General features: G+C 38.7%; 1 protein-coding gene across 1 annotated transcript in view; it reads left to right on the top strand.

Moving 5' to 3' along the window:
* The window catches only part of GPR128 (G protein-coupled receptor 128), a 120946-nt gene that overhangs the window by 84051 nt on the left and 20284 nt on the right, over positions 1-16611 (top strand). Inside the window, exons 12-14 of the mRNA XM_006890040.1 lie at positions 2919-3259; positions 3947-4040; positions 14056-14211. Of these exons, the coding sequence (XP_006890102.1) occupies positions 2919-3259; positions 3947-4040; positions 14056-14211 (591 nt within the window). The remainder of the gene's footprint in view (positions 1-2918; positions 3260-3946; positions 4041-14055; positions 14212-16611) is intronic.

The following is a 16611-nucleotide window of genomic DNA, read 5'->3' as shown; positions in this document are numbered from 1 at the left end:
TGGGATAATTGGGTTGGGAGTGTCAGAAACAGTGCGATTGGCACAGGACAGAGTGGAGTTTAGGGCTGTTGTACATAGGGTCACTATGAGTCGCAGGCGACTCGACGGCACATAACAACAACAACAACACAGTAGAGCATCTGGTGGATTTGAACTGCATGTCTTTGGGATTGCAGAGCAGCTTCTTGCCACTAGGCCACCAGAACTTCCTTAAAGTATCATAATTGTTAATGTTGAATAGAACCATGTCTGCCAATTTCTGTTCCTAAAAGAAAACAGAAGTTAACGGGGTCCTGCCTCGTTATATCGAACAATTCCACCGAAAGAAGGGATGAGGATTAAATGAAGATACAGAAAGGCTATCGCAGATCGTGAATAGCAAAATTTTATGTTTTAGACAAAGCCTATATAGATTTTAACAGTACCTCTTCTATAACAATCGCATTATCCCATACAGTCCCAAGATGTTGACTGGTCAAACATTAATTTTTACAAACCTCAGCACAATACAAAGATGTTTTCCAGAATACCTTATTGTGTGCTTTAAGGAACAAATGGTTTGGTTGATAAGGACACAGTATTCTTTAAGGTTTAAAACATTTGGTCATTCTTGTTTTTTAACATCCTACTTCCTTGAGTTGTTTATTGCCAAGCAGATACTATAGCCAAGATGGAGTTAGTCTTGCTGGTCTTATGGTACAGTGCTAATCTTGCTTTAGAAGTTAGCCAGGCCATAACAGGAAGCTGCTAAAGAGGACTTTTGGAAAAGAAAATAATTTTTTTAGTAGACAAAGTTATGATGAAATGGACTGAAGATCCACTTATGCTTGTATCTCACTTATTTTTTTACCATAGGCTACATTTTTAGACAACTATGATTGCTTAAACTCCTGTTTATTAGTTTAGTTGTTTACTGCTTGTTTTCTCATCTGCATGTAGATTCGTGAGGACAAAGCCTCCACCTAATTTTTTTTGGTTTTCCCTCTTGTTTTGTTTTGATCACTGTATCCACAGTGTAGAATACAATATCTGGCCCATAGTAAAGGAATATCTGTGCAGACAATAGGTTATCATGTATTTCTACCTCGTCCTGCCACCCAACTCCAAATGCCTCAAGAACACATATTTCCTTCAGAATCATCCTCTTTTCCATTATTTCCTCAAAAGTAGAGATCTGAGTCCCTAGGGTATGTAGTCCATAAGGAACTGTGCTGCTGACCCAAAAGTGCCCCCTTTCTGGAGGTTCAAATATATCAGTCACTCCTTAGGAGAAAGATAGGCAATCTCCTATGCTTTTTTTTAAATAACTTTTTATTTTTACAGAGGTTTTGGATTTCCATTCATTCATTGCCTCAATTTTCTCCCTTCCCACCCCTCCCCACCAGCTCGCTTCCCCCTCCCAAGAGAGAAAAAAAAAAGAAAAAAAATACCTTCATTAGTATACAATTCCCACGTCCCTTCCCCCCACCCCCCACCCCGAGTACACTTCTACACTTCTCTATGCAACCTTAATTCTGGATTCCTGTGCTAACCATACTCTGCAAGCTCACAGAAGGGTCACCCAGGAGCCATTTCTTACTCTACTGAAGTGAGTGAGTGAGTGAGTGAGTGAATGAGTGAAGACAGACTTCGGAGAAATATTGCTACTTTTCCTTTTCACAAAGTTTTATTTAAAAAAATAAAGACCTACAGAAAAATTGAAAAAAAGAGTACACTTCTTTCATAAGGATGAACATTAGGATACCTTCCCCCTAGAGTCACTGACTATCATTATTTTTGTATGTCTGCTTTATCTACTCCCCCTGCCCCTGAAATTTGGAAAGGATTTTACAAACATCTTGCATTATGAATGTTTCCAAGCATGTATCTCCCAAGAACAAGGTCATTCTCCCAGATGGCACAATATAATTATCACTTCTTAGGAAATTTAATACATTATTCTGTATTCAGATTTTTCTATTTATTCCAAAATGTCCTTTATGCTTGGGTCAGGATTCAGGCTTTGATTTTTAAAATTTATGAATTCTGTCCCTGTAGTCTCACTCTCGTTCCTGGAAAGCTGGAAATATCTCATTGAGTCTAAGAGAATTTCCCCATCTCCTTTGGTTTTTTACTTTGTCCTTTCATAGCATTGATTTCCCCACTCCTTTTTTTGCTGTGATTTGAGTGAGAATTTGCAAAGCATATTGTTTTTTCCGTCATGCATGCCCATTGTGTTCTATAACATCAATTCCAATATGCACAATGCTGATCATTCATTCATCCCACACTTTCTCTTCACCCATATTAGTTAAGTGTTCATTGTCAATTACTTTTCTACTTCCCCACTTCTCCTCACTGGTAACCGTGCTAGAATGATTCTCTTTGTACTCAAACCTTTCTCTCATTTGTAAAGCAATGGTCTTATACAGTCTTGATGGTTTTGAAGTGTCCAAGTCAGTATTTTGGGGCTGTCTTTGGAGATTGGCTATTCATGAAAGATTTTTTCTTTTTTGCTTACCCTCTACTTTCCCTTTGAAGATCCTCAAGAAAATGGATTGACACAGTGACTACCACAATGGACTTGAGCCTGACAGAGATCATTAGGATGGAGCCAGATAGGGCAAGGTTCAGATATGTTATTCATAGAGTCTCTATAATTTGTACTTGACTCGGTGGAACCTACACCACCTTTTATCAGAGTACGATTTGTAGACTTTGTGAATCTACTTGTTTCCTCTAAGTCAATTTTTTATAGAAATGAAGTAAAAGGTGAAAAAATGCTGGCTTTTGGTTTTTGGGGTTTTTAAAATATGTATCATGAGAAAGCTGGAGTTACCAGTTTTCACACTGGGCTACCAGCAGACTAGCATTGGATAGATAGTTAAGTATTTCTTTGTTATCTTGCTATTTCATTTGTTTTAACTATCTGTTTTCAGGAAAGTCAGAAAAACTTCAGTAACCTGGGTGCTGGTCAGTCTGTGCACATCAATGCTGATTTTCAACCTCCTCTTTGTTTTCGGAATTGAAAATTCCAATAATACTTTGAGTGATAAAACCACCACCAACACTGATCCTAATGACAATGCAATACCCACTCAAGGAATCATTAGCACCTCAAATCCTACTTGCACTGCAGTTGCTGCTTTACTGCACTATTTCCTGCTAGCAACATTTACCTGGTCTGGACTCAGTTCTGCCCAACTCTACTTCCTTCTGATTTGGACCATGAAGCCTCTCCCTCGACATTTCATTTTATTCATCTCTTTAATTGGATGGGGTAAATATTTACTTCTTCACTTACTTGAGATTTTTGTTTTGTCAGGATAATTTTAACAGGCTCCTCTTGGAGGCCTAACATAGGGAAGGCAGAGGAATTGAAATTACGTGGATCACGCAAAGTGCCTACCCTCAAGTGATTTGTACTCCCATGAGGGAGACAGATAGGGATGATTTTGGCATTGATGCCATGTATGTGGTATATTAAGCTTGATAATTTCCTTTAGTATGTATTTTACTAATTTGGTTTGAGATCTGTGGCACCAGTATAATTAGATTCTTAGCTATCTTGAAAGAGATATTTCAAGACACCATTCAGAGTGTGCCTTAAAGAAAAAATGATCTCAAAATCTTACCTGGTTCCAGCAATTGAAGCTATTTTAGTGATAAATTTAAAGTTATTTGCATGAAAAAGGATCTAGACCATTTGAGGATAAAAACTGTGATAAGATTTACCAAGAAATCAGAAGTGGTCTATGATTAGTATATAAGAGCCAACACTGAAAATGAAAAGAGCACTTAGAGGAAAATTACGTTCATTGTTCATGTAAATATCTCTGGCTTGTTCATGGGAGACAAGGTGATATATCCTGAAAATAGTTTTGATGTATAATTCATTGATGGTCTTTTATAATTAATCCCCAGTGTTGAATAAATTATTAACTCCTTGTTTGTCCTTATTACATAGGAGTCCCAGCTATGGTGGTTGGAATGACAGTGGGAATTGTTTATTCTCAGAATTCACATTCAAATTGGGAGCTTTCCTACCGGCAAGAAGAAATGTGAGTTTATGTATTTTAAAATGTCCATTTCTTGATACAAGAGTGTAACTCTTAAGTGATGTTAAAACCAAGTGTCTCTGTCTGCCTGTCTATCTTTCTATCTAATTTTATAATGGTCACATTTTTTCATGGATATTTTGTGTTATGGCATTAATTAGAGTCCCCACATTGTAATGGCACTCTTTCTACTTTCTCCCTGGGATTCTCATTTCCCTCCACACATTATATTTTAAATGTGTTAGCGTGGACATTTCCTATAATAAACCCTTTTAGAAAAGAATTATTGTAGAAACACTTTTAGAAAATAATTGTTGTTGTTTGTTTTTGTTGTTCTGTACCATCGAGTTGCCTACAACTCAGTGACCCTATGTACAATAGCACTGAATCCTGCCCAGTCCTGAGCCAGTATCACTTTCCAACACGCCTCGCCCCATTTTCTGTTACTGTGTCAACCCATCTCATCTGGGGTCTTTCTCTTTTGCGCACTTCCTTCCTCCACCCTTGCAAGCATGATGTTCTTCTCCAAGGACTGGTCCTTCCTGGCATCATGCCCCAAGATTGTGCTTCACCTTCTTCAGAAAAGATCTGTTTGTTCTTTTGGCAATCTATGGCAGTCTTTTGTCTTCTCGTATTAAGCCTGGAAGTCAAATACCACAGTAAGCATGACCCTTAGTAACAGTTTCTCTTCATCTTCTCATCTTATCTTTCAGGATAATAATTATGGTAACACCTGCTCTTGTCTTACTGCAAGAGGTCAAATAAGCATGAAATATTTTACAAGTTAGAGAGCACTCCCTATGTGGCTCATTTGTATGAACCAGTTGTTTGTTTATATGGCTATAATGACTATTTTAAGATAATCGATGACATGTTAATTCTTCCTGTGACTCTCATATGAATGATTATTACTTCTTCTATAATAACAAAAGCAACTGACTATATTCTGTTTGCTTTATATGTTGGAAGACAGTGAACAAATCTGAGCTGAACTGTAGCTCAACATTGTGTATAGTTCTAGGACAGAAATTGCTACCAAGTGGCAATTGTCCTTGAACTCTGTCCTCATTTCTTAGATGTTTCTGCCATTCTTAACCCCAGATGATACCTGAAATCCCAAACCAATGAATTAAAAAAAAAAAACTCTTATAAATAAGCAAGAACACATATGAGAAGGCTGTGGTATTAGTAGGGAACTTATCTATATCCTGAGGCTGACTATATTGAAAAATAATGGAATGACTGCTTGGCTTGATTTCAGGAGCCAGTTAATTCCAAGGACTGCTTTTTTTTCCTATTAGGTTACGGCTAAGAAATTTTAAATGTGATTCTAAATATTTAATTTCTCAGGTTGAGAAAAGGGGCCAAATTATTATCTGTGCCATTTTTGCCCCCTACCCTAAAAAGGGCCTTTGGTGCCCTATTGGTAAGGGACTGCACTGGCATACCAAAGGCATGCAGTTCAAATCCACCAGCTGCTCCTTGGGAGAACAATATGCCATCTCCTTCTAATGTAATTTACTGGCTCTGAAAACCTGCTGGAGGCTCAGCTATGAGATGGTTGTGACTTGACTGCACACAAAACCAGCCATAGAAAAGGTACCAGATTAGATCCAGCTACTTAAATTTATCCACATTAAGCTATATATAATGGATAGAAGTGTTTTATGGTTATGATATTAGATGCTGGGAAGGACATTTTGGGTCACTTCTGACTCGTGGCTAATACACACACACACACACACACACACACACACACACACACTAAAAAATACTCAACAAACAAAAATAAAAACTCATCCCAAATCCACTGGCTTCTAGTTGATTTTGATGCTTAGTGATATTTCATATGATTTCTAAAGCTACAAAACTTTGTAAGATGACATTTTCCAGTAATAGCTAGTGGCTTTGAACTTTCAACCGTTTAATTACAACCTTTATCATAACAAGATTCTTCATGTTTCTGGGCCCTGTGCCATCTTCATAATCACCGGCGAGTTCTCAAATTCCTTGTTGTGACTACTGGATCAATCCATCTTATTGAAGGTTTTATTCCGTTTTCCTGAACCTCTACTTTGCCAAACATAATGTTCTTTTCTAGCAGAGAGAAGATATTAGGTGACCGGTAGTAAGAACAAGTTTGGAAAAAGGAATGGATGTGTAAGATGGAGTATCAAATCTATCTTGAGCAGTGTTCCCATTCTTCCTACTCTTTTCTTCTCCGTTTTCTACCTTCATTGTCTATCCCCATCACTCCCTTCTTCCAATCCCTAGTGCCCCTCCCCCATCTTCCACCTTCTATTTTCTCTACTTCCTGTCCATCCTGTACAAACACATCAGGGGTCATATTTCTCTAGGATATATTGAGAAAGCAGAGGATTACTTGTGCTTGTCATGAATGTTCCTCTCAGCAGTTGCTCCTCAATAGCCCATGTTCTCTCCCACTGCTCCCAGCTCAGAGAGGTTGTGCCTGAATCCTGACCCAATCCTCCTGATGTATTGCTGTCTCTACATGGGCTCAATGAAGGAGTACACGCAGGCAGGTTGTACTGTCCTTTAGTGCTCCACTCCTTGTTTCTCTGTACCACAATCATATACAAGCCTCCAGTCTTTCCTGAAAGATTGAGGCAACCATAGGGAGTTATACGAAGAGAAATTTTTCAAATGTATCCTGTATATGTTAAATCAATCATTTCCCACACTCCATGTAAAAGCTCACTAAGGAGTTAAATACTTCATCTAAGATCCAGTACTAGAGAAGGGTACTGAATATACCACAAGCTGCTAGCAGAACAAACAAGTTCATCCTGGAGAGGGTAAGAGCAGTCTACTCCTTGGAGGCAAGGATTTTGAAGCTTTGTCTGTCATTCTTTGGGCATGTTGCAAGGAGGGACAGGTCCTTGGGTAGGGATGTCATGCTTGGGAGGGTGGAGGGACAGCGCAGGAGTGAAAGACCCTCGATGAGATGGATTGATTCAGTGACTCAGGTAATGGAGATAAGTGTATCAGAGACAACAAGATTGGCACAGGATAGAGCAGGGTTTAGGGCTGTTGTAAAAAGGGTTGTTGCTGTGATTTGCAGTTGACTCGATGGCAAATAACAAGAACAACAAGATACATCTATATATCTCTCCCAAACTTGGCACTGTAGCCAGTGCTCATTGGTGAACAAGCTGAGTCACTTTGGCGAACACTGGTCATGTGACTTTTCCATCTGATTTCCAGAAATCCCGTTGCATCCTGGAAGGGTTGATCTTATTGTATAAACCATTCCATCTCTTAGCATTTATTTCTCTAAATCTGACTTGTTCAACAGAGAAATTGGAAAGAGCCACACAGACATACATATGTGCATATATCAAGAGATCTGCCAATGGTAATTCTCAGATATTGTTTTGTCTAAAGTTTAAACAACTTTAAACTGCTAGAGATTAAGGTAATTCTAATTACCTAATAATTACTAAGTTTGCCTTTACCCAGTAAAGTTAGTATTGCATAAATAAAGAGTAGTAACACTGTAATGGGCATCTGACCTCCTCCAACTTCATGAGGAAGAGAATAATCATCAACATCAGACCAAGGTTTAGTCTTTATAAATTGGAGGTCAGCTATATTACTCTTGCTAAACTTCTTACCAATTGTTACATTAGTCTTTCTTCCATAGCACTCTATTTCTAAACTGAGTGTGAGAATTGGTTGCCACTCAGAGTCAGAGCTAAGAAACTATATTCATAGGTAGGAGATTTGTTAGGGAAGAGAAAGGCACAATTCAAATGAGTTACAACTTGAGATATCGATCTTAATTGAAACAACTTCTCACCCTCTGCTGTCTGGGTCTTCTTGGGCAAGTGTTACAACTCTTGACACTGTGTCAGTACACTTCAACAAAACTATCTTACACTGATCTCCTGGTCTCTGCTGTTTCACACCACTGTTGTTCTTGCTACTCTTGGATTGCCATCTCTTGTTATCTTCTGTGGTGTAGTTCTTCTGTTTCCCAGTTCTAGGAGTTTCTCAGTGTTGTCCAAAAGACACAGTCCACTCCGAGTTCTTCTTTCTCAAAGAGGGGCTTCCTTATCTGCTTTTGGAATGGCTAGTTTTAATCCTAGCAGGAAGACAAAACGGACCAATCCCCTTACTAAGGTTCCTGACTTTTCCTCATTATAAAATTTATTGATATGAATCTTTTCATATGAGACTTATTTACACAATCTCATACCCAAAAGTGTGCAATACACTTTGTTGCTATTGTGGTTGTTGATTGCTGTAGAGTTGAATATGACTCATAGTGAACAAAACTCCAATGAACAAAAGACCTGAAGCCTTTTCATCCTTTCTCCAAGTTCATATTCTATAGAGGCATGTGGTTTAGGAAGTGGATGCCACTCCTGTTTCCAATCCTGTCTTAAATGGGGAGTTCCACCAAACACTGTCCACTATGGACAGCCATTATGACATTTGAGCCCCCCCCCCCGAAGGGCACAAAGTTCAGCGTCACAGCAAACCCAGATTACCTCAGTGCAGCAAACGGACAAAAGAATGCTATACAACTTAGAAGAATGTTCCTTCAAAACCAACCTTTAAATACAAAGGCCTTCTATAGGTCTTGTTGACTCTAAACAAGAGGCTTGCAGTACACAGTGTTGTTGTTATGTGCTGTTGAATCACTTGTGACTCAGAGCTATGTATAAGAGCCCTAAATCCTTCTCTATCCTGTGCCAACTTCACTGTCTCCAATACACCTACTCCCACCATCCCAATCACTGAATCAACCATCTCATTGAAGGTCTTCCTCTCCTGCGCCGTCCCTCCACTCTCCCAAAGATGATGTGCCTCTCCAAGGACCAGACCCTCCTTGCAACTTGCCCAAAGCATGTCAGATGAAGCTTCAGAATCCTTGACTCCAAGGATCAGCCCAGCTTCACCCTCTACAGGACAAATCTGTTTGTTCTCCTAGCAATCCATGGTATATTCATTATTCTTCTCCAGGGCCACAGCTCAAAGGCATCAATTCTCTATCATCCTTAGTCACTGTCCAGCTCTCTGATGCATAGCACACACATATATAGTCTGGATCAGGTGCACCTTAGTCTCTTGCCTGATGTCGTTGCTCTTCAGTACTTTGGAGAGGTCCCTGACAGCTGACTTTCCCAATGCAATTCATATCTTGATTTCCTGGCTGCTGATACCATGAATATTGACTGTGGAGCCAAGTAAACTAAAACTGTTAACTATCTTAATCTCTTCCATCCATATTGATGCTGCCAATTGGCCCAGTGGTGAGAATCTTTGTCTTCTTAATGTTGAGCTTCAATCCGTATTGAAGGCTGCAGTCCTTGACCTTCTGCAGCAAGCGCTTCAGGTCCTCCTCAGTTTCAGCAAGCAAGGTTGTGTCACCTGCATAGCGCAGGTTGTTGATGATTCTTCCACCAATTCTGATGCCACATTCCTTCTTGTACAGCCCAGCGTCTCGGATGATCTATTCTGCATATTGATTGAAAAAGTATGGAGACAGAATACATCCCTGGCGTACCCCCGTCTTGATTTTGAGCCATGTAGTGTCTCCTTGCTCTGTTCTGACGACTGCCTCTTGGTCCAAGTATAAGTTTTGCATAAGCACAATCAAATGTTAGGGGATTCCCATTCTTCTCAGCAGTACACCTTAGAGAACATAGTACCAAACTCTTAATTCCTTTGCTGGACTGTAAGCAAATCATTTGCATATACTCTTCCAGTTATTTAATAGGAATTATAAGATTATGACATGCAAGGGCATATAAAAACAATTTATGGAACCACACAAAGATTAGTCAAGCTCTTTGTCTATCTTTTCTCTCCTCTCAAACTGTAATTCTCAAAGCTGCCTTCAAAAGAAATAGTTCTACCTTTTTCATTTATAAATTCTGATAGCTACTTGTAGCTCTCAGAGTTTTACAAGTACTTCTCAGTAGGATTAAATTTACAGATCCTGTGTATAGAGTAGTTCTAGATCCTGGAGGTGGGCAACAATAGAAGAGTTACAGATCTTACATCCAACAGGTACAGATGAGAAGAAGGGAGGTTAAAAGTCCTACCGGCAAACTTTGTTGTCATAATTTTACTTAAGGTTGGGCCTATTCTACGTGTTAATAGAATAGTAAAGTGAATAAAATCACTACTGTTGAGTTGATTGTGAGTCACAGTGACCCTCCATGACATTTCTGAAGCTTTAAATCTCAATGGGGCGGGATTATAGACCATCTCCTGTGGAGCTATTCGTGGATTCAAACTGCTGGTGGCACATAGTCTTTTGGTAAGCAGTACAGACTGTTATCGACTACAATAGTAGATTACCTTTAATAAGATCAAGGGATGCCTTTTCACATACTAACTCACTGTAGAGGACAACACCTACCTAACTTTCTCCTAGTGCTTTGAAATTGGGTATATGATTTCTGAATATTTAATTATAGGAAAATTCCGATGCAAAAAGATTTGTAAATCCTCTGGCATGTATGGCAATGGTGTTTTACCTACAGAGGAAAGCAAGCAAGCACTAATTAGCTATCAAATTGTGCCAGGGTTTCCTTTTCTGTCCTTTTGTTAACTGTCTAATTGAAATCTTGATCTTAACATTTCTATAATCAAGCACTTTGTCATCTTTCCCAGACCTGCTCCTCATCTTTGCCAATGATAATTTCATCCATAAGGTACTCAGGCCAATGACTTCACTCTTAATTCTCCTACATCCACATCCAACACATTTAAAAAAACAAAGAAAGAAAATCCCTCTATGTAGAAGATCAAGGAATGCAGCCTTCAGTATGGATTGTGCCTCAGTATCAAGAAAACCAAGATTCTTACCACCGGACCAATGAGCAGTGTCATGATGGATGGGGAGGAGACAGAAACTGTCAAAAACTTCACTTACTTGCATTCACAGTTAACACCCTGGTACAAGCAGTCAGGAAATAAGGAGACACATTGCAATGGAAAAATCGGCAGTTAGGGACCTTTCCAAATTATTGAGGAGTAGTGATATCAGTTTGAGGACTAAGGTGCCTGTGATTCAGTCTTTCTGAATACTATCTATATACATCCAAATCTTGGACAGTGAATAAGGATGACAGAAAACAATTGATGCCTTTGAGCTGTGGTGTTGGAGAAGAACACCGATGGCCAAGAGAACGAACAGATATGTCTTGGAGTTGCTGTAGCCAGAGTACTCTTTGGAGGCAACAATGATGAGGCTTTGTCTCATTTACTTTAGACATGTTGCTAGGAGGTGCTATTCCTTGGGGAGAGACATAACGTTTAGAAGGGTGGAGGGTCAGCAAGGGAGAGGAAGACCCTCAACCAGGTGGATTAATATGGTGACTACTGCAATGGGCTCTTATGTGTCTGGAAGTGTGAAGATGGTGCAGGATAGAACAGTGTTCAGAACTTTTGTTCAAAGGGTTGCTATGAATTGTACTCAACTGGATGTCACCTAATAACAAGAACAAACAACATATTACTTTTAAATACATCTAAAATTAAAACAAAACAACAACAACAACAACAAAAACCCCTCAAGTTCATTGCCATCAAGTCAAAATTGACTCACAGGACCCTCCAGTGGGTTTTTGTAGATTGCACTGGAGGAGATTGGCTATATTTCTTCTATGGATTTAAACTGTCAGAGAGGTTAAATCCCCCTTAACAGCACAACTCTCTACTGACTGCACCATGAATTAACATCTCCCCTCTAGGTCCAAGGCACCTACATCATTGTAATGGACTTCTATCTAGATTTTACTTCTATAGTTCCCCATCTCTCATTATGGAACCTTGTTGTTCTCGTTATCGTGAGTGGCTCATAATTGACCCATAGCTGACCCCCTAGTGGGTTTTCAGAGGCAGTCAATCACACAGGAGGAGATTCTCTGACCATCCATCTCCTGAGGAGCAGCTGGTGGATTTGAACCATGTGCCCTTGGGATTGCAGGGCACCTTATCACTAGGCAATCAGAGCTCCCTCATCATGGCACCTAGACCAAACATTTTAAAACTCAGGCAGATCATGTCACATTTTCTATTTTGTGGAGAGCACAAATAGTTTCTACAGGTTCCATACGTAATATGTATCTTTGTACTCTCTCCACTTACCCTGTTCCAGTTATTCTGGTCTCTTTCCTATTAAACACCCACCTCAAAGTCTTTGCACGGTTGTTCCCTCTGTCTGAAATGCCTTTCCTCTTCTCTAACTCCAAGTCTTTGCTCAAATATCACCCTTTTGCTGTGAAGCCTTTCCTATTTTAAATGAGACACGCACACCTTGTATATATGTTTGTTGTTCTTAGGTATCATCTGGTCAACTACAACTCATAGTGACCCTAGGAAGAGCAGATCTGAACCTTGCCCTATTCTGCACCATCCTCCAGTCCATTGTTACAAACACTATGTCAATCCATCTTGTTGATGGTTTTCTTCCATCTTTCCCAGCATGACGTTCTTCTCCAAAGACTGGCCCCTTCTAACAACATGCTCCAGTGTGTGAGATGAAGTTTCACCATCCTTGTCTCTAAGAATCATCCTGATTGCATGACTTCCAAGACAGATTTATTGGTTTGTTCCTTTTTCAGTCCATGGGATATTTGATATTCCTTGCCAACACCACAATTCAAAGACATTGATTCTTCTTCTGTCATCCTTATTCATTGTCCAACTTTTAGATGCATGAGAAGTATTGGTAAAACCATGACCTGGTTCAAATGCACCTTAATCTTTAAAGTGGTGTCTTTGCTCTTTTAGCACTTTGGAGAGGTCCCTGGCAGTAAATTTCCCCAATGCAACACGTCTTTTGATTTCTCGAATGCTATTACTACATGTGTTGTTTGTGGACTCAAGTACCATGAAACTGACAACTACGAGCTTTTCTCCATCTATCATGACGTTGTTTATTGGTCCAGGTTGAGAATTTTGTTTCCTTACCACACTGTCATTCCTACCCTTCCTACATGCTTTTTCTTTTTTTTTTTTCTCTCCACAGCACTTGCCACCATCTGACATTGAATTTATTTGCTTGTTCTATCCACTTCTCTCTATTACAGTATAAATTCATGAAAGATGAGATTACAGTTATTTGGTTCACTGCGAATACTTTGGTGTTTAAAACAGTACTGGGACGTAACATAGACTTCATAAATACTTTTAAGATGAACAAATTCATTCTTTCAACAATTCCAGGTAGTTACTAAGAATCTCACTTGTCAGATGAGAAAGATATGCCATCACCACCACCACCATCAAAATTCAAATGCATTTTAAATATTTAAATCTCAAATTTTAAAAAATTATCCAACAATAAAATACTATTTAAATAAATTATTGTACATAAAAACCATGCAATAATATACATCTTAAAAACAATGCTGACACAATACTCTTGTTACAAGGCTGTTGTGGACATAACAATGTTGTTATATTGATTTAATGACTACCAAGCTATGTTGTTATGTGAAGTACGGATGTATGTACTACACATTATCATCTACTTAAGTATCAGGGAGGAAATGTCATTAGTTGTCATAAGCATAGCTTGTGTCTAAAAGAATACAGAAGAAACATGATTTACTGCTGAGAATAGAAATTGAGTGTGTGGAGATGGGCACATGAGGATGTCTTTACCTAAACTTTGGATTACATATTCAAAAATGAAATAAAAACCATAGCTTGTCTAAAATCAGATACCTAATACATAACAAGGAGTAATAACTTAAATTCAGAATGTAAATTATTCCAAAGTTCACATCTTTTCCACTATTCCATTCTGACTGTTGGGGAAATATTACAAAGCCATCCCATTTCTCTTTTATAGTATGTTGAACTCTTGAAACTCATCTCTAATGCAATCAAATACAAGTGAAAATCTACTTTGAATATCAATAATGTTCATGGCATAGAGCACCAGTGTATGTATATGTGTGTTTGTGTGTGTGTGTGCGCGTGTGTGTATGTGTGCCTTTCATGATCTCCTAAAATATTTTTTTCCCCGTAGCTGCTGGCTGGGGTTTCAAGAAGGCCCTAATTTCATTAAAAGTACAATGTTGTGGTCATTCTACATTCCTGTTACCATCATTCTTATAAGCAATGTTGTTATATTTATTGTCATCACTGTGAAAGTGTTGTGGAAGAACAATGAGAATCTGACAAGGTAAGAGCAATACTTTGGTCTTAAAACCAATATCCTAACTCTTTAGCTCTTTGGATAAATCCTTGACAGTAACAGGTCTTTGTCTTCTTGACTGTTTGGAAAATCTTGATTGTGGATCCCAGTAAAATGAAATCACTGACAACTTCAGTCTTTTCTCCAGCTGTCGTGGCAGTGACAATGTCATTGACTCAGTGGTGAGGATTTCTGTTTTCTTGATGCTGTTATGTAACCTATAGTGAAGACTGTATAGTCTTTGATCTTCTTCAGTATATGCTTCAAATGCTAAATTGGCCTGGTTATAATTAAAAGTCTGTTCAATTAATTGTAAAAGAAAATATGTTATCTTTGGAAGTTTAAATCCACTGGCAGTTTTATGGGGAGTAGATGGACAACCTCATCCCATTAAGATATGCAGTCTCAGAAACTCAATGGAGGGTCACCATGATTGGAAATTTGTTGTAAAGTAGTGTGTTGGATTTGGCTTATCAATATATGCTGCCTAATAAACTACTACAAACTCAGTTGTTTAGAAAGGAGTATTATGAGTTATAAAAGTATAAGCAGTGCTATTTATTGAATTTATATTTAGTAAATGCCAAAACACTTTTCAAATTTAATCTAGTTTCTTTGAAAAGCTTTGCAGAATGGAGATAGCCAGAAAGGCCATCTCAAAAGCAGAAAGCTCTGGTGTCTTTTTTTTTTTTTCCTTAAGGAAAAGTTTTGCTTAGGGAAAAATCAGGATGTTCATGCTAGGTTCAGAACATTTTAGCATGATTAACTAGTATCATCATTGTTGTTGTTATGTACCATTGAGTCAGCTGTGACTCTTAATGACTCTATGTCCAACAGCTTGAGACTCTGCCCTAGCCTGAGCCAGTCTAACTCTGACACACCTAAACCCATAGTCCCAGTTACCATACCACTCCATCTCATCCAGGGTCTTCCTCTCCTGCACTGTCCCTCCACCCTTCAAAGCATGATGCCCTTCTCTGGTCCCTCCTGGTCACATACCCAAAATATATGAGATGGAGCTTTAAAATCCTTGCCTCCAAGGAGAAACTTGGTTTCACCCTCTCCAAGAAAGACCTATTTGTTTTACTGGCAGTCCATGGTGTGTTCAAGAACAAGTAACTGTGAAGACTATGGCCTAGATTAGGCACACTTTCGTTTCTAAACTGACATCAATGCTCTTTAGCACTTTAAGGACATCCTTGAAAGCAGACTTCCCCAATGCAATTAATCTTTTGATTTCCTGACTGCTAGTGCCAAGAGTGTTGCTTGTGGAGCCAAGCAAGCTGGAATTATTAACAACCTCAATCTCTTTTCCATTCATCATGGTGCTGCCAGTTGGCTCAGTGATGAGAATTTTCGTCTTTTCTATGTTAAGCTTCAATGCATATTGAAGACTATAGTCCTTGACCTTCTGCAGCGAATGCCTCAGGCTGGTCCTCATCAATTTTAGCAAGCAAAGTTGTGTCACCTTCATAATTCAGATTGTTGATGAATCTTCCTCCAATCCTGATGGCACATTCCTTCTCATAAAGTCTAGCCTCCCAAATAATCGGAAGAATTTAATTGACTCAGAAAGCATTAAAAATATGGAAGAGATATACAAAGTAATTGTTGTTGTTGTTGTTATGTGCCATTGAGTTGTAGATGACTCATAGCACCCTATGAACGAAAGGCCTGAGCACTGATACAGAGTAATGGTACAAAAAAAATGGCTGACGCAGAAGAATTTAATAAAACACATATGATCAAGGGGCAATGGTGATGAATTTCAAGCTGTTCTGAAGAAATTGACAAAAACAAGACCCCAGGAATTGATGGCATACCAATTTTTCATATTTAACATATTTAATTTTTATTTTTATGTATTTTAACAAATAGATGCTGCCCTAGATACATTCACCAAGAAAATTAGAGAATAACTCCCTGGCCAACTTATTGGAAAAGATCCATATTTATTTCTATCCTCAAAAAAGGTGATCTGACAGGGTGTGAAAATTATCAAACCATATCACTGATTTCACACACAACCAAATCCTGTTGAAAATGATCCAAAAGTGACTGAAAGAGTACATTCACAGAGAACTATCAGAAATATAAGTTATGCTTAGAAGAGGTCGTGGCACTAGAGACATCACCAATGTCAGATGGATCTTGGCTGAAAGCAAAGAGTACCAGAGGAATGTCTGTGTTTCATTGACTGTACAAAAACATTTGACTGTGTAGATCACAACAAACTGTGGCTAAAGTGGAGAAGAATAGGAATCCCAGAACACTTGATTGTGTGAAACCTATACTTGGACCAGGAGGTAGTCATCAGAACAAAACAAGTAAACACTGTATGGTTCAAAATTAGGAAAGGAGTCATGGATGCATCATGTCTCTATACCT

Source organism: Elephantulus edwardii, unplaced genomic scaffold, assembly GCF_000299155.1.
Source record: "Elephantulus edwardii isolate Elephantulus edwardi_28Jun2011 unplaced genomic scaffold, EleEdw1.0 scaffold00085, whole genome shotgun sequence".
Classification (NCBI taxonomy): Eukaryota; Metazoa; Chordata; class Mammalia; order Macroscelidea; family Macroscelididae; genus Elephantulus; species Elephantulus edwardii.
This window is presented reverse-complemented; position numbering and strand designations above follow the sequence as displayed.